We start from the raw sequence: 24,037 nt of genomic DNA on the forward strand, positions 1-24,037 counted from the left end.
ACAATTTTACCCTTATTGCATTCCTTGGTGTCAAGAGAACCCAATGGCATACATTTCAGCGAGTTTCCCGCAACAAATTTTCTTCAAAACTCTCCGCAAAATACTAGCATAAAAAGCGCATAAGTGCTCAAGGAATTTTTTTGCATGAAATTAAAGGACATATATTTAGAATCGGCACGCAAAAATACATATTCCCTGAAGATTTCGTAACTGTGACTTCATTAATAAAAATTTTTTATTCAAGACCAGTGTCCCCCCTTAATATCATTTGCTGCTATTAACGAACTTGTGTGCTTCTTCATTCCTTGCTTTTGGCGTTGAACTGCATCAAGTGTTGAGCATTGCCTCCTTGCTTGTGCACACCTGTTTCCACACAGCGGGTGTAACCGGTGGTCGTGAAACAATGCTGGTGCCGGAGTATGGGGGTGGCTCGGACTCGGACTCTGAGGCGGAGGCCGGCGGGGACGAGAGCCACCTGTTGGACTGGAACAAGCTGGCCTGCCTGCTGTGCAAGCGCCAGTTCCCCTCCCGGGAGGTCCTCTCCAAGCACGTCCAGCTGTCCGGACTACACAAGGTGTGTGCACACGCTTCGCCACTCTGCAGCGAAAAGCAAGGCACATCAACTGTCTTAACCACATTCTCCTTCTCTTTCCCAGATATCATGGTCTTACACATGAAATGACGTCATCTGACTGAGTTGTACTTCATTTATTACATTGCAGTCAACTCTGCCAAAGCTAGCGCGCCTGTTGCATAGGCTGAGTCCGCGCCCAAAAATTAGTTTGGCGTACTACCAAAGCGAACACAGACATGTTTCATTGGGATAAAGCTTAACTGCCATGGCTGCCCTCATGGACTTTGTTTTTCCTCTTCCCACATTTTGTTCCTGTGACTCATCGAGACTGCGAAAAGTAAGAATGACGTGTGGCGGTGTGGGGGTGATATGTGGCAAGTAGTGCCCAACTCCATCTGCGTGTAAAAAGTAGTTTACACTGTGAAGACACTAGCCAGAGGGCCCCAGCACTGAGCACCTCACAGCATCAACCGTGATTCACAGTGCCAGCACTTTGTTTTGTACCGCACTTTGTCTTGGTCTGAATGTTCACTGAGGCTGCGAGAAGAAAGAATGATTTATGGCAGAATATGATTTAAACGGAGTATAAGAAGTCACATGATCCCCCAGAACAGCTGATACTGACACTCATGTCCTGTCAGTGCACACTTGGTGAATTGCTCATTCTGCATACTCCATGCATGCTCTGTTGTCCTCTGCGTTGTTTGCCACTGCGTCTCAGTTGCCGCAGGTCAGAGTCAGTGTTGCATTTGTCTGGGCAGTTGTGCGTGAAAGTATCATCATGTAAAAGGGTATGATCGCTGGTTTTATTCATTGGAGGTAGCCCACCATTCTTACGCAACTTCTTTTTCCTCTTTTCTTCTTTTCTTCTTTTTTTCTGCAGCAAAACCTGGAGGCTCTCCGGCTGTCGAAAGGTGGAGGTGGTGCGGAAGGCCAGGCAAGTCTTTATTAAGCAATGTTTCTCTCTTGTTTCATCTGCCCGTGAGGTGTTGGTTACTGCAGTGTCGGCCATGTATTAAGTACTATTAGACTGTGGATAGGGCAACGCTTGCTTTTGGACTAGTGTGTGTGTGCCGTACTTACAAGGACCAGCGCCAAGAAACACGGAACAGGCTGAGAAGAAACGGCATGAAATGGGCTGAGGTGCGCAGTTCATAATGACATCCTAGGTGAAATGAAGAGGAAGAAATGGGCTTGGGCAGGGCATGTAATGCGAAGGCAAGATGACCGCTGGTCCTTAAGGGTAACGGAGTGGATTCCAAGAGAAGGCAAGCGTAGCAGGGGACGGCAGAAAGTTAGGTGGGCGGGTGAGATTAAGAGGTTTGCGGGGATACGGTGGGCGCTGCTGGCAAAGGACAGGGTTAATTTGAAATGGCACGGGAGAGGACTTTACCCTGCTGTGGGCGTAGTCAGGCTGATGATGATGATAATGATGCACAGTTCATCACCTTAGCCTGTTGTTGTCGTTTCTGGCCCTGAATGTTATGGGCACTTCACACTGGAAAGTGTGGACACTGATGTCTTTCATCATTTCATGATGAAAAGACGTCTGTGTTCACACCTTTTGAGTGCCTGTCAAGAACTGCACATCAGGCCGTGCGATTCTTGACAGGAGCAGCATGCCAGCAACCCGAGAAGCGTTCTTTGTGTTTTTGGAGAGGATAGCAAGCTGGTGGGCAGCATCTGAGCATTGCTGAGTGTTCAGAGGGTGGGTTTTTGCTTCAAAAACTTTGGTTCATGTACTCGATTCGCTTGTACCCTTGTGACTGCTTGGAACTGCCAAAAAATTGGCAACAATCCGGTCAGCGTGCTGCATGTTTTTTTTTTTGCTTTTTTTTCTTAAATCAGCATCTAAGACTCGTGGTAGTGGACGACTTCATGATGTGACATTGATGTGTGAGCCGCATAAACCGCGCCACTTCCTCATGTGGGGCCAAGCAAAAGAAAAGAAACCCAAAAAAGGCATACATACAGGGCCGATCATGCAGTGCCAATCACATACAGCGCCGATCACAAAAGACTATAAAGCTGTAGCACACGCATCATCTGGGTGGGCACTAAAACTGCGTGCTATGAAGCTCTTGTTGAACAAGTTTGATGTTGGGACCTAAGAGGCGTTTTGGAGCTGGCTCAATGTAGTGGAGGTGAAGAAAAAAATTGTGTTTTACTATGGGCTTGCATGCTTGTGAGGATCTACTAGCATGTACGGGTTGCCTGGGTGGACGCTGCGGGGAAGTATGCGTGAATTGTTGCAGAATGGGCAGTCCCAGGGACCGGCCGGAAATGTGTGTGCTTTTTGCTGCAGGCCTATCGGGACAGGGCCCGGGAGCGACGGTTGAAGTACGGCCAGCCTGAGCCACCCCAGGGCAGTGGCACACTGCGGGAAAAAGTGGCCAGGCCTACGCCGGCAGTTCAGTGAGTCTTTCCAGCACCCTTTTCATTTTAAAGGGGCCCAGAAACACAATCTTAGTTAACTGTTTTGCCTGTTGATTGCATACAGTCAGTTATAATGGTGCTATTAGCATCGGTAATACCGCGGACATTCCGTTTTTTAATATTTTAATGTCCTCCCAAAAACAACTTCATGGCTCTGATGGTGTCCCCACACAGTGGCGGGTTTTTAGCAGCGGATATGACATCACCTGGTGTGAGCTTGATGACCGGACAAACAGTAAATATATTGCAAATTGTGTGAATAAATAGAGACACATTTTGTGACCTGTCTGCATTTTATATTAGATCAACAAAAACAACTTGATTGTCTTAGATAAAAGCCCTGCAAAGCAAGTAAAATAAAAATACACCACCAGGGGCGCTCTGGCATGGAAACGACGCTGCCAGTCTCAGCAAGAACGAGTTACAGAGAGCAGGCAACCATGGAGTACAAACTTCCGCGACGTGCTCTGGCTGGCTGTTTTGATTGGTTGCGCCAGGTGCCGTCATTGGGAGAGCGAAATAGGCGTGGGAAGCCCCGCCAAAATCGAGTTGAGGGCAGCGTTTTGTTTGCTTGTATTTTGAAATTTCTCCAGTGAATAACTCCCGTTCCTGTGCATCGATTCCTGTAATTCTTTTTAAGGCAGCATCTGTGTTACATAAAGAACCCACCTGAAGTATAGCCGGTATTCACCCAGGCAGTGTTTCGCAGCCCCTTTAAGGTACTGTAAGGGGACACTTAAAATGAACGGGGCTTGTGTGGGTGTGGGGAGTGGGGAAGCTGCATGTCACAGGTGGTCACTGTACTTCTCCTCATCCTTGCAGAAAGTACAATGCAGCAGGCAGTAAAGTGACGTAGGCAGGGGAGACTGGAGGGAGGTGTATAAAGGGTTTGTTTGCGACAACTAAATGGGTGAGGGAGTGGAGCTTCTTCTTATGACGAGGTGATCAACCCTCTTAACTGGAGGTGCGCGAATGTTGAATCTTTGGTTAAGCTGATGCGAGTGATAAAAATTGGTTGCGAGTCGAATATTTACAAACGTTTGTGACTGTCAATAAGGTAAATTTTCTTTTTAGTTTCTTTTTCTGCCTATTATACTCTGTCAGTAGGGTAGCCTCCTGTGCCAGTTGGCGGTGTGGGTGGGGCACTATTATTTTTTCTTTTTGAATTGGTGAAAAAAATAGCACCATACCATGCAAACCACAGGGAAGAATGAAGACGGGAAACAGGCACCTGTGTCTCGTCTTCGTTCTTTCTCACGGTTTGCATGGTTTGGCACTATTTTTTTCACCAATTCATGCATGCATCAACTAGCCCAAAAAGAGGTGTTAATGCGATAATTTTTTCTTTGTTCTTCTGGCCATTCCTAACATGTCAGGGCAGCTTATTTTCAAATAGTTTCCAAAATCAGTACAGATAGTTTAATCTAGAAACCAGTGCATTGCAAATTTTCTTTTCACCCATTGTGAGTGTAATTTAGCATAAACTCGTCAGCTCTGTGACCCCTTCTGCGTTGTCACGTGCTGGCGCTTGAAGTATTTCACAATAAATATATACCAATTGACTTCAGAATCACTGAAATGAATTACTTGTTTTAGGCTTTAATTTAGCTCTTGAACTATTACACCAATGCATTTTTGTTACTGCATCTGTTTTGCTAATTTTGTTGCCAGGTGCTGATTTTAGAGTTCGTGATTCATACTTATTTTGCTGCTCATGGGCGTTGCGACGGTTGGCTAACCTTCAAGTGTTTGGTCGCATCGTAGGGCTAGATTTTGATACGTGGGCCTTATGGGAAGTTCCGCTGTACAGTAGTGCAGTGCATTCCAGCAGTGTGTCAGACACTGACGTTTCCTCTCCCTGTTGTCCGCTGTTTCCCAGGAGCTACGAGGAGCCCACCAAGCAGGGCATTGGGGAGGACAACATAGGCAACAAAATGCTCAAGGCCATGGGCTGGTCCGAGGGTCAGGGCCTGGGCAAGACCAATGCTGGCCCCACACACATCGTCGAGGTAATGCCTGGCTGCGCTGCTTTGTCGCCCTTGCTCCGTTTGCTGTTGCAGCTGCGTGCGCCTGTGTTGTGTAAGACAATGACCTTTCTTTGAGGTACTGGTTAGTTAGTTATACTAAAGGGTTTATTGATGTTCATTTGTCGGCAGCAAATGCCGTCATAGACCAGACGCAGGGTTAAGGGGGGACACTGGTCTTTGAGACCAAAAAACTGATTTTCAAGAAATGACATTTGTGGAATCTACTCCTATTATTTTCCAACTGTACCAGTTTTCTCCTTCAAAAAATCATCATTTTGAGCGTAATATTAAATTCAGATCATCGTGTGGGCTGAATTTATGCAGGAGCAGACAATTTAATGGCATGGAAATTGTGGACATCTGGCTGTCTTAGTATGTCGATATTTCAACATCCAGGACAGGTAGAGATGTCACATTGTTTGCTAAGGGAAGCTGAAGGCATAGTATGTGCAATAAACGAAGCAGATTTGTTCAACTGCACTTCAAAAATTTAAAATTTCAGATTTTATCGGTTCATTACATTCACACCTTGAACACTGATATCCCAAGTGTTGTGAAATTACTAATGAGGGTAAAACGGAAAAATGGTTTTGATCATTGCACTCTCTACTCACCATATTACGTAGCCATAGATTAAAAATAATTTTTTATTGAGGAGTTTTTTTTGCACAGGTACTGATGAATGACTAATTAAAATTAATAATCTTATGAACCAGCCAGTTTATGAGAAAGGTAATTTCACTGTTGAAATCAGTATAAAAAACTGAGCAAGGTGGCACAGTTTCATTAGGACTGGACTAAAAATAAGGAAAATAGGTCTAAGACCAGTGTCCCCGCTTAAATGTGTGTCAGGCACTCTGCTGTGGCCACAATAGTGAAATATTTTCGATGATAGCGAATGAGCTGCATGGTAGATAACTACATTGAAAATGTAACTGGAAACAGAGTGTACAGAACTGGCATCATAGTGGTTTGACCGTTTTTTTCTGTCCTCGTTCATTCATGTGGGTCACTTTTAGTGCCACAACCTCAAGTACTCAAATGTTATCTTTATACTTGGTTGTACACTGTGTCTTCTCCAGATGTTTCTCAAGCATTGTGGCTATCTATGAGGGTGCTACTGAGGACAGGGGCAAACATAAATCAGAGATAGCGCCAGCTCGTTTGTCGACCCTCTCTCGGCAGCTCTTGCATCCCCATGTAGCGCTAGCCAATGTTTGTTGACTCGTAGAATGTTCCCGTTGTGTTATCTTTGTTTGAGAGGCGAAGAGAACGCACTCATAAGTGCATTAGGGAAAAGAAAAGAGAATTGAGAAAACAGGCCATAATGTGCAATTGGAGGAACATCAGAAGTATTGGGTACATGGGGCTGATCTTTACGTCTTCCTCAGGGGTTCTCAATTTTTTTTTAGCGTTGGGGAATGCAACTAACTCTAAAAGGGGGCTGAAGAAACCAGTGCATCTTGGCTTGTCTCTTCCTGCCGAACATGCGTGCAAAACGCAGCATGTAGACACTCAGCCCTGCGGAAAATGCTCAAATTCAAATACCGTATAAACTCGTGTAGGCCGCACTTTTTTTTTAAATTTGGGTGTGAATTTGGAAGGTGTGGCCCATGCAAGAATTATCTAGTTCAGAAAAGGGGTTGTGGCAGCCCATTCACGGGTGTGGCCCATACACAGGTGCAGCCCATACACAGGTGGGGGCCCATACACAGGTGCAGCCCATACACAGGTGGGGCCCATACATAGGTGGGGGCCCATACACAGGTGCAGCTTATACACAGGTGCAGCTTATACACAGGTGCTGCTCATACAAAGGTTTGGGCCATACACAGGTGTGGCCCTGGAATTATATGGTAGCGACAACTGGGTGCATTGTGAAATAACAGAGCTGTAAGCAATTACAGTATGATTAGTCAAAATAAAATGGAATGGTGGGGGTTTTAGGCATGCATGGATGTATGTGCCCAGAGAACCCAAGAAGCACTCCAAGGAACCCAAGAGTTGCATGGAACCCAGTGGGGGAACCCCTGCTCCACCCAATACTAGCATGCTGGCTATGTAGAGAGGCAAGGGAAAGCCTTGCAGGCAAAGAAACTGAAGTTCCAACTGGGAGTGGGTTGGGACCCTTTTCTGACTCTTGGCTTTCGCCATACTATTTATTCCCTGCATGTGCAATGGCCCACATGCCAAGATGGTACTCGACTGCTGTGTTTGTACGTTTTTTTTAGGTATTTGTGAAGAACAGTTGGTGAGGGGAACTTAGGTACAGAGGGCAAGGTGTGGGTGCCCACATGTTGCATCCAAGAAGCCATGATAGCCAGACGGGTGATAGCGGAGGACATGATGGCAGCCTGTCGCATACCTGTACCTGCAGCTAAGGGAGACTGTAAAGCAACTGCTAGACTTTCGTAGGAGCTTGTTTTCATACATCATATAATATGTTGTTGCATAAAGAAGGCGCTTTTTGTGCAAAAAAAAAATGTGCTAATTGGGAAATGCATTGATTGTGCAGGGTAAAATTTACATTGTGGGGAAATCTAATTTCCTGAAATTTCAATGGCTAATCTAGTGGAGGTTTTTGTTAGGTGCGTGTGTTGTGTGATTAAATAGTGCAGCTGATGGGCAGTCTTGCATCAAATAAAGGAGTTGCTACTTATTAAAGTCCACCCAAAGCACTGCCATATGGCTAGGGGGAAAGTTCCTGTGACATGTTTAGTGCAACTGGTAGGAAGCAATTGTCCGTTTTGTGTCTATCCAAGGGGTCGGATATTGGAAGGAGCTTTTGTTGCAACTGGTTGGTTGGTTTATGGGGTTTAACGTCCCAAAGCAACTAAGGCTATGAGAGACGCCGTAGTGAAGGGCTCCAGAAATTCCGACCACCTGGGGTTCTTTAACGTGCACTGACGTCGCACAGTACATGGGCCTCTAGATTTTCTCCTCCAAAGAAATTCTGCCGCCGCGGCCGGGATCGAACCCGCGTCTTTCGGGTCAGCAGCCGAGCACCATAACCACTGAGCCACCGCGGCGGCTACTGAAGTGCACTTTCACAGCAGTACGAGTATAGCATTATTATGTGGCGTGGTCATAGACATGAAAGAGCTGTATGCATAATAGGTAATCATGTCATGTCATGCTGTAAAAATTACCATGGCACAGCCACAGAATCTTACAGGAGGCCACCTACCTTTTATGATTAATCAGCAAAAACTTCAGGCTGCCTTGTGATAGCAGTTTGACTTATATTTTCCACTCTTCCTTAATTTGCACAATTAGCACATTCTTTCGCACTGATAATCAGAGCCCGAGGCTACTTAAAGCTTTTCAGTGCGAAAAGTCCTTATAAGGAAATCGCATCACCAGTTTCTCAACCAGCCAACTGTGAGCCGAGTGTACTCGAGAGGCCTACTATGGAATATAGTTTCTGCTGCTTTGTGAATGTTATACCCGTGCCACACGCGCACAAGAAATGGCAGTAAATGCTTAAGGCCTTAAGTTTGTTAATGCCATTATTTTCGGAGGTGGTGCTACACGTCCGCTTTTAATGCCATTATCGAAAGTGACGATGACGATAACGCTTGCAAGGTAGTCAAAAGTTTCATCTGAATATAAACATTCCTAATGAGCACAATATATCGGGAATGTTGTTCAAATGTAATGTAAAAACGATTTTCCAGAAAATACGGCTGTTCCTGCTTTACAAGTCGAAAAAGTAGCCATAAACTCGCATGTCAGCACAGAAGTCAAGAGTACCTGTCAATAAGGCTGGTTAAAATGGCGCTCTTCGCATCGAAAATGCAGTATAGATGCCTCATCTGGCTGAAAGTTAAGAATTAACCATTTTATAGTGGGCTAGGCAGTTGTAACTGACAAAGCTGCATGCTTTTCTGCGTGTGGAATGGGAACGAGAGTACACATTGCACGGGCGAATGAGTTGTGGCGAACTCAGTAGGCCGCGAATGGCAGTAAGGCTAATGCCATTAAATTTATGCGTGTGGCACCGCACGAATGCCATTAAAACTTAAGGCAGTTTAATGGCATTTAATGGCATTAAATCTGTCCGTGTGGCACGGGTATTATTCAACTGAGCAGAAAGCTTCTCTTGTAATGCCACATTGTTTTAGCAAGCTCCAAGTTGCAGTAAACTGCAGTAGACTCTCATTGCTGTGAACAGGACTGAATTTTTGTTTGGAATACTGGGAGCCTTTTTTAGTGCCCCGATGTTGATGGGATGAAAGTGTCGGTTTGGATAAACTGGCTGTCCGATAAACCCTGGCATACTTATCTCCGCTACAACAGCTGTATCTTACCGGTACTCACCTATGGGGCCGAAACGTGGAGGCTAACAAAGAGGGTTCAGCTTAAGTCAAGGACAATGCTGTGAGCTATGGAAAGAAAAATGGTAGATGTAACGTTAAGAGATCGGAAACGGGCGGAGTGGGTGAAGGAACAAACCTAAGTTAATGATATCCTAGTTGAAATCAAGAGGAAGAAGTGGGCTTGGGCAGGGCATGTAATGCGAAGGCAAGATAACCGCTGGTCCTTAAGGGTAACGGAGTGGATTCCAAGAGAAGGCAAACGTAGCAGGAGGCAGCAAAAAGTTAGGTGGGCGGATGAGATTAAGAAGTTTGTGGAGGTACGGTGGCCGCAACTGGCAAAGGACAGGGTTAATTTGGAGAGACATGGGAGAGGCCTTTGCCCTGCAGAGGGCGTAGTCAGGCTGATGATGATTTGTTTCCTCACAGTTGTGCTTGGTGGGCGAGCCGCTTGTCGGTGTTGTTTTGTGTGTGTCCTTGTTTGCCGTGCGTACAAGGGAAAACACGTGCGCGTATGGGACGCAGGTTCAGCGGAGGGTAGCCAGTGCAGGTCTGGGTGTTCGAGGAGCCACGTACGGGGCCACTGCTGCCAACACCTACAAGGAGTCTGTGAAGAAAGCCATGGCTGCCCGGTACAACGAGCTGAGCTAACTCGGTGGTCGTCGTGCCACCTCTGTATTATACGTGTATGTAGAAAGATGGGGTCCACACACATTCGGGCCCTCAGTGCCAATAAAGCAATGGGTCCAGGCTTACTTCTGTGAATGCCAATTGATTGATTGATTGATTGAGCCGCGGGAACTCGCGGGTACAAGAGGGCTCCGTCACGTCACTTGTTTCAAGAACTTGCTTGTTTGACGAAGCATTTCATCTGCACCTGTTTTTGTGAGGTGTTGGTATGCTGAAGCAATTCCATCATTGTCACTAGGAATGACTCGCAGGTACGAGAGGGCTCCATCACGTCACTTGTTTCAAGAACTTGCTTGTTTGGTGAAGCATTTCATCTGCACCATTTTCGTAAGGTGTTGATACCATCCGTGTCACTGTGTCCCCAAATGACTGAAATGTCGAACTCCGAGGTTGCATTATTGCTGCATATCGAAATCAGTCGTTGTCAGAGTGGTCTCGCACCAAGCACCCGTGGCAGTAGTGCCATTACTGCTTTTCCGTGCACAAAACAATTCACCAAGTGTTTGGCCTTATGGTAGCGAGATTGTCAGCGACAAAAGGGACTGTGGGCACAAAACAATTCACCAAGCGTTTGGCCTTATGCTAGCGAGATTGTCAGCGACAGAAGGGACTGTGGACATGGGTGTAGATGTGTGTTTATGCCAATAAACTCTCATTAACGCCGTGGGCAAGCTCTGGAGAATTCCTTCTTTCCGAGCATATTGAAGTAGCGAGCTGGGGGCTCATGCAGACATAGATGCGAACGACACTGCTACCTACAGGATGTTGCCAAGCATACCATATGCAGCTGTTGCTGAAAAAATAATTGCCGTGCAGCTTCAGTCTAGGTAGAGGAAGGGGATATTTAATGCAATCTTTAAAAGATCTGCGCCAGTGTTTTTGGCATGCTGTGGCAACACTTTTGCACTTTGCTCTTACTGGTTGCTGTTTACCAATTTTACAAAGGTTCATTTTGCAAAAGTAAATTGGCTTTTGAGGAAAGGAAATGGCACAGTATCTGTCTCGCATATCTCCTGGACACCTGAACCGCGCCTAAGGGAAGGGAGGAAGTGGGAGTGAAAGAAAGAAAGAAAGAGGTGCCGTGAATAATTTTGACCACCTGGGGATCTTTAACGTGCACTGACATCCCACAGCACACGGGCACCTTTTGCATTCCGCCTCCATCGAAACACGGCTGCCGCGGTCGAGTTCAAATCCGGATACTCTGGCTCGGTAGACAAGCACCTTAACCACTGAGCCACCGTGGCGGGTTGAACCTTTGTAGCAGTTAAGTAATATCCTAACTTTGTTTTGCATATTAGTAGCTGTGAGCACACTTCATCTAAGGGGATCGTGTGCTTTTGGAATCTTGGTGTAGTTCTATGGTGCTCCATTGTCTGAGCTGTTCACTATGGCCACTGGGAATGCCTGCGTAATAGTGCTCATTTACGTGACAGGTGCCAGTGAGACTAGAGCATTGCACACGAGTACCCACGCTGCACTGGGGTACGCTTATTATACCATTGGTAGATTGTATTTCAGCCATATTTGAGGCTAGCGATATCGTGTATCGAAGAAAACACACAGCGTTGGTTTCTCATGGACAGCAACGTGTTGCCTAGTGTGAATTCTAGGTAAGCACACTTTCTTTTATATTTGTAGCAGTGATCCTGATAAATCTTGAGATAAACACTGCTCTTTGGCTGCTAAGCCAGGTGCATTTGTCAAGTGTTGCAAGGTTACAAAACTTAGACAGACGATCAAAAAAACAATTTCATTTGCTTAGCAGAGAATTTATTTCTGCACTTCCCACCACAGTTGTATACATGGGGGCTGTTGTGCTGTCTCGAGCTATTTTTGTTCAAAGACACTGTGCACATTTCCCAGTGGCATAGTTCCGTGCACTTCACACCATACACACAAACAAACACAAAATAACTTGGCCAGGAAAGAAGCATCATTTGTACAGCGAGCAATTGTTGGGACGGTGTCCACTGCAGTTTACAAAACTCAAGTTTCTTGAACATTGGCAGGAGTTCACAGCGTCCTAGAACATCACTGTGTACCGAGGAAGACTATGGGAGCACAGTGGCGAGAAGTACCACCGGTCAACAGGTTTGCCGCTCAAAACTGCAACACTTCCGACCGGCGTTTGCACATGGGTCAACCTCCACAGTGGGCACTGTCCTATCACACATGTCGTCATCTTTGGCATAGGTCACTGATCCACAGCTCTTGGCGAGCGCACAGTTGCTGCACCTTAGGTGTAGTGCCGGGTGTCGTTGGGCACCTTCTCGTTGATGCAGAAGTGGAGGCACAGCATCCAGAGGGAGTAGAAGATGAAATCCTCAAACTGGTATGTGTCTAGGAACAGGCTGCGGTAGCCGCAGAAGAACAGGCTGTACACACACTCGCTGGCGCTGTCTAACAGGTCAACGAAGCGCGACTGCTTCATGTCCTCCAGGTCCTTGGAGGATGACTCTCCGCAGGACATCTCGCAGCAAGAGAGCAGCGAGTCATCGTCCTCGTCGTCAGTCTCTGCTGCGACCTGCAGAACAAGAAATGAAGCTCTCTTTAACAGATGCCCAACTGGGTTCATGTCAAATTGCAAGAGGACCAGTAATGCCGTGGTTACAGATTTTGAAAAGCAAGCGTTACCACCACACTGGGGCTAGCAGTAGCCGTTTACCATTGCAATCAACAGAAACAGAAGCACGGGTCTTCCCACTGACAAATTACAGGGTCATTTAATATTAAAGATAATACGGGAGCGTGTGGCCTCCGCAAGCCTGCGAGAATGGGCGACACCACGCGCATGCGCGGAAAGAGCAGTTGGCCGCGTTTACTGCGCATGCGCCCTTCGCGTGGTGCGGCGGCCACGCGTTCCCGTGTTCCCTTTCATATTGAGCGACCCTGTACATCATGCGATAAAATGTAGTCTCATCCGACAGATATGGGCTTTGCACAGCTTTTTCTGACTCCTGGCACAGACCGGCAGCCCCACTAGCCACAGACAAGCTCGAGCAGTTATCCTTGCTGTCATACATAGTCTCTGAGATTAATGACCATCATACCAAGAAAATTTAGGTTTGGTTTATTGGGGTTTAACGTCTTGGGGGTTTAGCCCGAAGCAACTCAGGCTATGAGGGACGCCGTAGTGAAGGGCTCCGGAAGTTTCGACCACCTGGGGTTCTTTAACGTGCACTGACATCGCACAGTACACGGGCCTCTAGAATTTCGCCTTCATCGAAATTCGGTCGCCGCGGCCGGGATCGAACCTGCGTCTTTCGGGTCAGCAGCCGAGCGCCGTAACCACTGAGCCACCGCGGAGGGGCCAAGAAAATTTAACTGACTCTTCGGCGAAGACGAAATTTAAGCGACAACATTCATACTGAATTATAATGTATGCTGTCTACTGCGTCCCGTTTCGCGGACTCGTTGAAGCATCGCTGTTAAATGAATGAGAAGCGATTTTTAAATTTTTTTTCCTTGCTGCTCGGGCTTTGGAGTGTTCGGCGCGCAATTACTCGTGCAACCCAAAACACGCCAGATGGCCGCGGCAGACAAGAGCTACCGGCGACGGCTGGAGTACTTCCCGCGATGAGTCACCGCAGCAGACGACAAGCAGGTTTTCGAGAGAGGAACGGGAGGGGGGGGGGGGGGGTGTTGCCACTTGGCGCGCAAAAGCGAAGGAACTTCTTCGAAATCGTCAACTGCTCGGCGAAATTTCGACGAGGAAACCTCGTTTCTTGGGAAAAGCAGCTATATCTCGTGGACTTAACCGAAACAGGCTCGAAGATTTCCCGACGGGCACGGATAAAAGCTTGCTCCAAGTTAGCAGCTGACAAAGAACTCGCGCGACACTTTCTAAACAAAGAGCGTAAGGTATAGTCAAACGATTTCAGAGGTCAAGGTAATCATCCACTTCAATGACCACAGAAGCGCACCGACTTGGCTAGCTTTGTACTTTCACTCGCTCTTTTTCTTTGTATAGGCTGTTCCTGAATACTGCGCACAGGAAGCGAAACTAGATACATACACGACCATGCATGCAGTTTCGCAGCTCGGTTAACGCTCTACCTAATACGCTTTATCTACAACCTCGCACGGCGGCTCTTTATCTAATCTGTACACCGTAAACAAGCTTGACCTATTGCCGCGCCTGTCACAAACTCGTTTACAGCCGGTCGCCACATTAGCTCGTATGCCGGGCACCGTCCAAAGCTGACTGCGCTCTCGATAACGACCAGCTACCAAAAGCTTTTTAATCGTAGTAATCAATGCCAAACGCGCAGGCCACATGCTTGAAAAGGTTCATGCCCACTAGCCCCGGATACAGCAGTCTGATAGATGGATATGGAGGCCTGTCAGAGGCACTGAGGCGGTGACAGCTGTCTGACGTTAATCCGCTTATTTCTATCTAATCCACATCCGCAGCCTCTCCACCACAAATCTGAGTAGCCCCTCAATACCTAATCACTACCAATCTGCAGACATATCGCAAGCCTTTTCAAACGCTCATGGGTTTCTTCTCTTCCATGGTCTCCATGCCGGCTTGCAGCAACTGCTTATGTAGCAGACACGATGAAGCATAGACTGTCTATCCCCCTTTCACTAATCTGCGATGGCCGTGGTTACAGTTGACCTGTCGGACCCCCAAAGATCCCTGACACAACCCACTTGACTGCAGACCACAGAGGCGCTGCCTAAAACTGACGGCGGAAGGTCGGGTTTTCGAGCGAAGCGTTTGGGAATACAGGACCAGAAACAGTGACCGATCGTAGCAAAGCTCCCTAACTACGCAAACAGTTGCTACTTTGCTAGCTCTGCTACTGCACGCAAAACGAGCTGTATGCCCTGCTACGTTCGCCGGACCTGCATTTGCCGCCGCGTGATGCAACGCCAATGCGTTTCCAACACACAAGCCAGTCATGGCCACCGTCGTGTCAGCGGAGCTGCGTGAGCAACCGCCGCCCCATTGTTCCGAAATTTCGCGTCGAGCGCGAGGCCGCCCACGAACAATTACCTCGTCATTTGTGCTTCTCGGACCCTTGCCGCGCGCGCGCCTCACACCACCACCGCCTGACGTGCTGAACGTGTTTCCGGAGCACGCATTACGGCCCGGTTTGCCTGGAACTCTTTAGAATTTTCGCTTTACAAAAAAGAACTGAAGAGAAAACACGAAACCAAAGAAAATACAAATGAGACGGGCATAGATGGCAAAGCATCTCTACCGGCCACATTCGCCACCTCCGCTTTGTGTGGTAGTAAGGGCCCAAAGAGCAAATACAAGGGACCGGTTTTATGGAACGAAAGGAACAAAAATCCAAATTCCAACCCACGCAGCCTGTAACGTAAGCGTCGAGGACCGTCAACAAGAAAAAAACAAAGCTCTTCGGCGGAGCCTGGTGGTGTCAGAGGGGCTTTTGCATGGGCGTCATCGAGTGCTGCAAATAATCCGGCTTACGCTCTTAAGCTAACCGGGCAAACCAACCACGCAAGGTTTGCACAGATTTTGTTTTGCGACGAATGTGCCCTCCCCTCCGGCAACCGATTCGCTACGCCGATATACTAGCCCGAACTGGATTTGCATCTCTACAGCTTTTGGAAGAGAGAAACTACCGCAGCCGGATGTTTTTCGAAACGGTAGTTATCGATGCGGGTTCGATTAAGTGGTTAAAAACCACCCCCCTTTGCCTGCATACTTACAGCAGACACAGAGTAAATATGTGATCATGAAAACGTTATCCGCAGTTCGCGGCCGTGCTCGTTCCAGGGGCTGCTGCGGCAACACGGAATCAGCGGCGCGTCAAACAATGCCGCCGCCGGCTGTCACTTCTGCCGCTTCCTCACGGTGCGCTACGCACTTGTTGCGCGCATGCGCACACATATGTGAGAACTACGCCGCACGCGATATGCTAAACACAACGAGGCAGCACACACACACTCACCGAGTCGTGCTTCTTCTCTTCGCACGGAGCGTCTTCATAGGAGCCGGAGCACACCGTAACCGCTTCGGGGGCCATGGCTGGCTGACTGCTGTGCGGAGATGCGCACGTACTACGGGGTAGCGAGAGAGCCGAGGAGCGTAGCCGGCGTCGATGCGCACAAGTCAGCTCGCGACGCGTCTTCTGGCAAGGGCGCTCTCGGAGCGGCCGTTGATAGCGAGCGGTAGTGGCAGCGTCGTCGGTAGAGTGGCGGCGCACTACGGCGTGCGCGAGAGAGCCAGTTCGCTTTCTCTCTTACGTAACCGCCGCCGCTACAGCCCACTCGTCCCTGACAGCGGTGACTGGGCGTCTGCCGAGGACGCCGCCGTTCGCTGCTGTGTCTGGTGGGCTTGGAGGGCGACGGCGAGAGAAGTCCTGTCGTTTCCCCTCGCTTCCTCTCCCTGCTTGCTCTTTCCGTCCTTCTCTGCCGCTTTGCTTGCGCCCGGTTTTCTTCGCTCTCTCTTCATTATTCCGCCGTGCTTTTATCTCGTTTTGCTTTCTGTTGCGGCGATAGCGGAGAAAGAGCGAGGCTGGCCGCCGCGGTAAGCAGGCGCGGCTGGCATAATTCCTTTTGTCGTGCGCGTGGCGACCGGACGGCGTTCCTTGGTGAGCCGCCCATGTGTCTCCGATTGTAGCCGGTTCACGGTCAATAACGGGGGTGGAGACGCGTCGTGTGCCGCGGAGGCATGTGTGACTGGTTTGCGCGAAGCCGTTGTCCTTGCCAGATTGACACCGTGACGCGCATCTTCTGATTGGAAAGCTCGGAAGGGGCCACTTTTCGTCGTACCGAAGCTGAGACAAACCAGTGTTCAGCGCATATTCCCGGACTTCTGGGATTATCCGGCCTGCTTGGAGCGTTGCAACTTTTAGCGACTGGACTGTCAGTCACTGCGGACTTTTTTTTTCCTTCTTCATTAGCGTACATATTAATGTCATTATTCATTGTTTTTTTTTTCATCATGCTCAGTGTTTGTGTTTGTAATCTGGTCAACTTTTATTCGCTCTATCTGACCGGTTGCTGGTAAGCTAACCGCACATTTCTTTTGATACAAAGTCAGCAATCAAAAATTCCTTCGTCCTGTGGTCCCGACTTCATTAACCCCAAAATGGTAAATTGTACTAAATTGTTTTCAAGCGCTATTTGATCAAGGATTTTTGACCAGTCCTTGCATCTATCTACCCTGCCCATTGACTGGAAGGTGGGAAAGGTGGTTCCGGTTCTTAAATCACGTGACACCCATTCCTCCCATAATTACCGACCAGTTTCATTAACATGCATTCCAAGCCAAGCACCGCCACTTTAGGCAGTCCTGTAAATGTCGGTGGAGGCTAACATGCGACAGATATTGAAACCGGCGATATATGCATCTTCAATTTATGTTTTCCCAGACTTTCGTATCAAAACTGTTATACAAATCGGTTGGTGTCATACGCTCCTGTGTGTGTGTGCGTGCGTGGTTGTCATATATCGCGCCACCGGAAACGGCGCAGACGACACGCCATTTCGCCCCTGAATTTCATTGCGGCCAGTTGTGTGTGTGCTCGTGCAATTAACAGTGAACTATCAACGCTACTTAAGAGTCTCTGCTCAATTTTTCCTTTCTTTTTAGGGGGGGGACTCAGGTCGGCACGTGTTTCGCTGCTTACCACGCTGGCTGGCACTCGGCCAGAATAGTTGGCTCGAGGTCGTGCGGCAACCGACTACCGGTGCCTTCATTCGCGCGCCGGAACGCGAGGTCAAGTTAGGCCTATTGTTCCAAAGTAAGCAGCTCGCACGAACTTTAAGGTTGCTTTAAGGCCGTATATTTCAGCCGGTACGATTTTCTAAATTATGAGGCGTGACTGCACAGCCGCAGACATTTAGTGCGATAACTTTGGGACTAGTGCTCTAGACGGGAGGCCAGATATGCATGTTGTGGTATCATAAATCAAATCGAATCAGGATTAACCGAAGGGACTGAAGGCTCTGCGCGCAAGAGGGATCGCGGCGCTGTGTGACAACTACCTGTGTGAGTAGCTGTGCCTGCATCGACATCCGGATGGATACCATTACATTTGAGTATGAGGAGTTTCATTGTTTCCACAGATCTTCCACACACTGCACATGTGTCTTCACCTTCGTTAAATTTTTTTTTTGTAGCTGCGCAATCTAAGAAACCCTGACCTAGCTTCAAAGAGTAGGGCACTGCCTCTTGAGTTATCGTAGAAAAATTCTTTCCTGATCTGCCTTTTCCAGTATCGATATAGTTCTATACACTATGCTTCTTTTCCATTGAATTAATCCAATTTCTAACTTCCGCGTTTTTAACCTGTCCTTTAATGCTCTTTCTTTCTCCGTTCTCGTGTGCGGCGCACTTACTGGTTAGTTTCCTAGTTCTTTTCTGCCACTTTGAGTCAACGCTCTTTTTGTATAAGTATTTAAATACCTTAGCTGCCCACCTGTTATCGTCCAATTTCCTCAGGCGTTCTTCATTTCATTTCATTTCATTTTATTACTCTCAAGGCCGGTCAGGCGTTACAGAGAGGAGTAGGCAAAAAAAATAAATACAAAGGAATAAACAAATAAACAGTTACAATTCATAAGCATTAACAGTATCCTTGAATTTCTGAGATTCACTGATGACGACGACGGTGGAGGGCAGGTGATTCCAGTCCGAGGCTGTTCTGGGGACGAAGGAATTTAGATATTGGACAGTCCTGCACTGTGGAATGTGCACCTTTAGTTGATGATCTCTGCGGGACGATATGTGCACCGGAGGAGTAAACAAGGACTGCTTTAAGGTTTCGTTGCCGTAATATATTTTGTGAAATGTGCAGAGGCGCGAAATGCGGCGCCGTATGGCAAGATCCGGAAGACTAAGCGTTCTTTTCATTTCTGAAACACTGGCATGGCGGGAGTAATTTGACATTATGAACCTTGCAGAGCGATTTTGAATGGATTCAAGCAACCCAATGAGAGAGTTAGTGTATGGGTCCCACACTGGACCAGCGTACTCAATTTTTGAACGGACGAGTGTTTTGTAGAGCAGTAGTTTCACAGGGATAGGGGCAAGGGAAAAGTTACGACGGATGAAGCCAAGCATGCGGTTGGCTTCATTTTACTCTTAGATTCCCGTGCTTCGAACGATGCCCAGCCCATATCCCCTTGTACTGCCTCGTTTGTGGTTTTGCCGTGGGCACCTAGTAGTGCTAATCTTTCAACAGCTCTCTGATTTGCGTCTAATCTCGACTGAACTTGTGCCCTTAAACAGAGAACCGCACTCCCGAAAGTAAGCCCCGGCACCATTACCGCTTTTCAAATATCTCCCACTACTTCATAATTGTTGTACCCCCATAATGCCGCATGTTTGATTATCCCGGCGTCTCATCGCCCTTTTGCCCTAAGAGCCTGTTCATGCTTTTCCGTGTATATCTGCCCTTCATTTAACTATATCCTGAGGCATTTGTATTCGGCTACTCTGGGTATTTCGTGGCCTTGTATTGTAAGCACCTGATCAGTTGCATCGTTTAAAATCATCACACCTGACTTAATTGCGCTAAAGCTGAAACCTAGAGCGCCTCCTTCGTCTCCACAACAATTAACCAAAGTTTGCAAATCTTCCTGGCTATCTGCTAACAGTACAATATTGTCCGCATACACTAAACCCGGGAGTCGCTGCTCAACTACATTTCCGCCTAATCTGTACGACAGATTATAACCTAGATTACTTTCTTGTAGCCTTCTTTCCATATTTATCACATGATGCATGAACAGCACCGGTGATAGAGGACAACCTTGCCTTAATGTACCCGCACAGTTGAGGTACTTTTTATCGCTTCCCGTGTAATTTCAACTCTATTATCTCGGTAGATTTCCTGTAGAAAATCAGTAGTTACCTCATAACCGATACCTACATCTCATAATATGTTCCGCAGGAGATCCCTGTTTACGTTGTCATATGCACCGCTTATGCCCAGAAAGGCTAAATATAGAGGTAAGTTTTCCGCCATAGCTATTTCTATGCATTGGGTAAGCACTAGTGCACTGCACGGGCTCGGGCCAGCCCGAAAGCCCGGGCCCGGCCCGGCCCGGCCCGCGGGCCGGGCCGGGCCGGGACATGATTTATTTTGCCGGGCCTGGGCCGGGCCCGGGCCTGAAGTTGCGGGCCCGGGCCGGGCTCGGGCTTAAAGCTGCGGGCCAGAGCCAGGCTTCGGTCCGTACAGAAACGGCTGGTGTCCGACTTTTCATTCAATATTGCAGAGTGAAGTGCAGAACTGCGGCATTGAAGCAGCGACACGGATGAGCTATGAGTTATAGTACGCGCTGAGGAAAAAACTAAGCTTTATTCATTGACTTATTTATTTCCTTATTTCCACACCGCGGTGCTGTAACTGTAAAATTCAACCGGCCTTAATTGGCCATTGATCATTCGCGTTCCCAAAACATACCTATACACTATTAGAAATGCATTAGGGAAGAACATATTAGTTACGGACGCTTATGGTCTTCAAGCACATACCATGAAATACGCAAGCCTTTTAGCTTTTCGTTTCTGCTGAAAGGTGACCAGTTCGGCTATGAGCTCAACCTGTGAGATCGCGTTCAGTAAAAAAAAAAAAAAAAATGTCATCCTACTGCTTGCTAGGCAGCCTTAATATTTATACTTCGCAGGCGGCAGAATATAACTGATTACAATCATGGGGGAACGCAGAGTAGACTAATACGCATGTATGCAGCCCTTTTTATTTGGCTCTCGGAACTTCCGAGTTTATCTTTGCCCACCTACACGAGATCAGTCTCCAAAAGACGGGCCTGGCGAGAACTACTCTTCATCACTTCCTTCTGGGTTAAAGAGAACCAACTTTCTTCACTGCGGTTTCAGAACCTTTGTCAGCCAGTTCCTTATCGGTGTAGTAGCAGTCTACTTGCTCAGTTACTGTGAAACGGGCAGGGCCGGGCCCGGGCTGGGCTTCACTCCGGGATTCACGGGCCGGGCCGGGCTCACTAGGGTGATAATTTAGCGGGCCCGGGCCGGGCCCGGGCTTGAAGCCGCGGGCCTGGGCCGGGCTCGGGCTTCAGGTCGCGGGCCCGGGCCGGGCTCGGGCCTCAAATTAAGGCCCGTGCAGTGCTCTAGTAAGCACGAACAGGCTATCATCTAAGCGCCTGCCCCTTCTGAACCCATTCTGAAGGTCTTCGAGTATCTTACTGCTTTCTATCCATGGCTGTACTTTTAGTTTCACCGCCTGCATTGTCAGCCTGTATATGATAGATGTTATCGTAATCGGTCGGAAGGATTTTATGTTCATCGTATCTCCTTTCCCTTTAAAAATAAAATTCGCTTTACTCTGTCTCCAGCTGTGCGGAATTTGCTTATTTGTTATCACTGTCCCCAATGCTTTTATCAGCGTTTCCTTGCTTCTTGGGCCAGACCGGATCGGCCCCGCCGTGGTGGCTCAGTGGTTACGGCGCTCGGCTGCTGACCCGAAAGTCGCGGGTTCGAACCCGTCCGCGGTGGCCGAATTCCGATGGAGGCGAAATTGTAGAGGCCCGTGTACTGTGCGATGTCAGTGCACGTTGAAGAACCCCAGGTGGTCGAAATTTCCGGAGCCCTCCACTACGGCGTCCCTCATAGCCTGAGTCGCTTTGGAGCGTTAAACCTTAATAAACCAAACCTAAACCAAGCGTGCTTTCTTGCGCTCCGGCGGATGCCTGCGGTCAACAATGCTAGCCCTCGGCCGTCGTAGCGGCTTTCCGACTTCCGATCTTTTGTGTATGTTTGCGGGGGTACGCTTGGGCGGGAGAGCTCCGAGAACTCTCCGCGTAGACCGGAGGCGCATAGTGCACTTAAAGGTGCACTGAAGAGGAATCTGAACTCGTCTTTTTGCCGCGGGAACTCGATCTACACGTTCCGAGCATTCTTAGAAACTTCGATTTATTGCCCTGTGCGGCCGATTTCCCTAATTTAAATCCGATTAAACGTCCGGTTCCCGCCTTTCTTTTTTTTTAATTCCCCGCATACGGTGGGAGGAGTCGACCAACGCGTGGAGTGCCTTTCAGGCAGTCGCTTGGAGGCTTTCCTTTCACTTTTACTTTGTTTCTTTTAGGTTTCCTTGAATAAATAGGTCTAGTCAGAGGCTACATAGCTGCAAATTAGGCCCACGGAAATAAAAATACATGGGGACTCTTTGCTTTCGCCGATCACTACGTATCATTCCGCCGATGGCAGAGCGGCAAGCCGCCACGGGACTGGGTGAAAGGCTAATCCGTTAATCCAATTTAAGTTAGGGAAATCGGCCGCACAGGGCAATAATTCGAAGTTTCCAAGAACCTGTAGATCGAGTTCCAGTGGTAAAAATAAGCGTTCAGATTCCTCTTCAGTGCACCTTTCAATTAAAGTAATTAAAAAAAAAACTAACAGGCAGTCTGTTCACAATGCGGTGGGCGGGTTGTAATACAAGGTCACGTGACCTAGGTGTCAGGTGGACCGCCTGCTTTTTTCGCTCAAAACGTCGCCGACGACGACGACCGGATTTTCTGCATAACGATAGCCATAACGTGTCGCGTTAATTCATTCCTCAAGTCGGGGCGTTCCCATGAACGTACGCACAAATATTCTGCAGCCGTAGCCAATAGTTTGGTTTGGTTTATTGGGTTTAGTTTGGTTTATTGGGGTTTAACGTCCCAAAGCGACTCAGGCTATGAGGGACGCCGTAGTGGAGGGCTCCGGAAATTTCGACCACCTGGGGTTCGTGCACTGACATCGCACAGTACACCGGCCTCTAGAATTTCGCCTTCATCGAAATTCGGCCGCCGCGGCCGGGATCGAACCTGCGTCTTTCGGGTCAGCAGCCGAGCGCCGTAACCACTGAGGCACCGCGGCGGGCAAGTATCCGTTGGGGTTTGGTTGGTTGGTTTATGGGGTTTAACGTCCCAAAGCGGCTCAGGCTACGAGAGATGTCGTAGTGAAGGGCTCCGGAAATTTGGCCCACCTGCGGTTCTTTAACGTGCACTGACATCGCACAGTACACGGGCGTAGCCAGTAGTTCCTTCTCTGTTACATATACCCATGGTTCTTGCTATCGGTCTTTGCATGCCTTCTGAAAAGTGCAGTAACCCCTTATGACGCATATTTAGTTGAGCAGAACATGTATTTAAATAAAAATTACAAATAATCTCGTGGTGAAGCGCGTCAAACGTAGTCGAAGTTACTTGGCCGCTGGGATCATGGAGTTGATCCAGACAACGCAAAACGCCCCTGTTGATACCTAATTCTGTGCCCCATGAGTGCGCATTCGAGTACTGTAGGCATAACAAGAGCGAGTGAACGGGTTAGTTGGTTCCGCATCGTGTATGCACAGCGCAAGGGACAGAAACAGTAAAAAACGCGCGCAGAAGACACAAAAGACACATCGTGTGTGTCTTTTGCTGTTTCTGTCCCTTGTGCTTGCCTTGCGCTGTATATTGTCACGTAGTGGTGACTGCAGTCCGGACAGCAGGATGAGAGCGAAAATGGCGTCTAAACAAGGGCTGACTTGCGCCCAGAATGGATTGAATCACTCGGCGGCGGCATAACAAACTAGTGTGCTCGGCCGTTGTCGAACAGAATGCCCGCCGCTCTCAGCAGCACTCAATTTAAAGCTGATAGCGAACTTTCGAGATAAAGCTTGGAAAGTTACTAGAACATTCTGGAACAACGTAGAATCGGCTCCGCCTGGATGCGATCAATCGAGCTAAATTTAATTGCCTCTTGCATCACAAACAAAGCGATAAAGCGGCGTGCCGGAAGCTTTGAAGAATGAACAAACACTACAAAGATTCGCGGCAATATTTACCACTATAGACATGATGCGTACTTTTAAAAATGCCGTAATATATTGGTGTTCTGAGCGCGGAGGCTGAGGGGGATATGGTCGAGTATACTGCAGTGAAAGAAAAAGTTTAGACACTATGACATCAATTGCACGAGGAAAACTTGAGCTCTGCCTGGAAATAAAGCCTTCGGTGAACGTTGCGTGCACTGTGATTTCTCACGCAACCTTGACATGTGA

General features: G+C 48.1%; 2 protein-coding genes across 6 annotated transcripts in view; one reads left to right on the forward strand and one right to left on the reverse strand.

The window, feature by feature from the left end:
* The window catches only part of LOC149336778 (RNA-binding protein 5-A-like), a 51,302-nt gene extending 41,194 nt beyond the window's left edge, over positions 1–10,108 (forward strand). For all 5 annotated transcript variants that reach the window (XM_089553134.1, XM_089553137.1, XM_089553136.1 and 2 more), the window contains 5 exons: positions 378–574; positions 1,458–1,511; positions 2,880–2,989; positions 4,890–5,019; positions 9,879–10,108. In XM_089553134.1, the coding sequence (XP_089409260.1) occupies positions 378–574; positions 1,458–1,511; positions 2,880–2,989; positions 4,890–5,019; positions 9,879–10,004 (617 nt within the window). In that variant the 3' untranslated portion in view covers positions 10,005–10,108. The remainder of the gene's footprint in view (positions 1–377; positions 575–1,457; positions 1,512–2,879; positions 2,990–4,889; positions 5,020–9,878) is intronic.
* Positions 10,109–11,794: 1,686 nt separating this feature from the next.
* Positions 11,795–16,362, reverse strand: LOC149336779 (uncharacterized). The gene is made up of 2 exons (XM_089553140.1): positions 15,974–16,362; positions 11,795–12,570 (listed from the first exon to the last, which is right to left on the reverse strand). The coding sequence occupies exons 1-2, from the start codon at positions 16,046–16,048 to the stop codon at positions 12,283–12,285; spliced, it is 363 nt and encodes a 120-aa protein (XP_089409266.1). The 5' UTR covers positions 16,049–16,362; the 3' UTR covers positions 11,795–12,282.
* Positions 16,363–24,037: the final 7,675 nt, after the last annotated feature.

This window comes from Amblyomma mixtum, chromosome 7 (assembly GCF_055824585.1).
Source record: "Amblyomma mixtum isolate Tamu chromosome 7, ASM5582458v1, whole genome shotgun sequence".
NCBI lineage: Eukaryota > Metazoa > Arthropoda > Arachnida > Ixodida > Ixodidae > Amblyomma > Amblyomma mixtum.

What these genes read in the sequence shown, in the direction of transcription:
- LOC149336779 (XM_089553140.1), bottom strand. Translation starts at nt 16,048, where the DNA reads ATGGCCCCCGAAGCGGTTACGGTGTGCTCCGGCTCCTATGAAGACGCT. An exon ending in AAGAGAAGAAGCACGACTCG is followed by an intron (nt 12,571 to 15,973) that starts GTGAGTGTGTGT and finishes CTTGTTCTGCAG; the next exon opens with GTCGCAGCAGAGACTGACGA.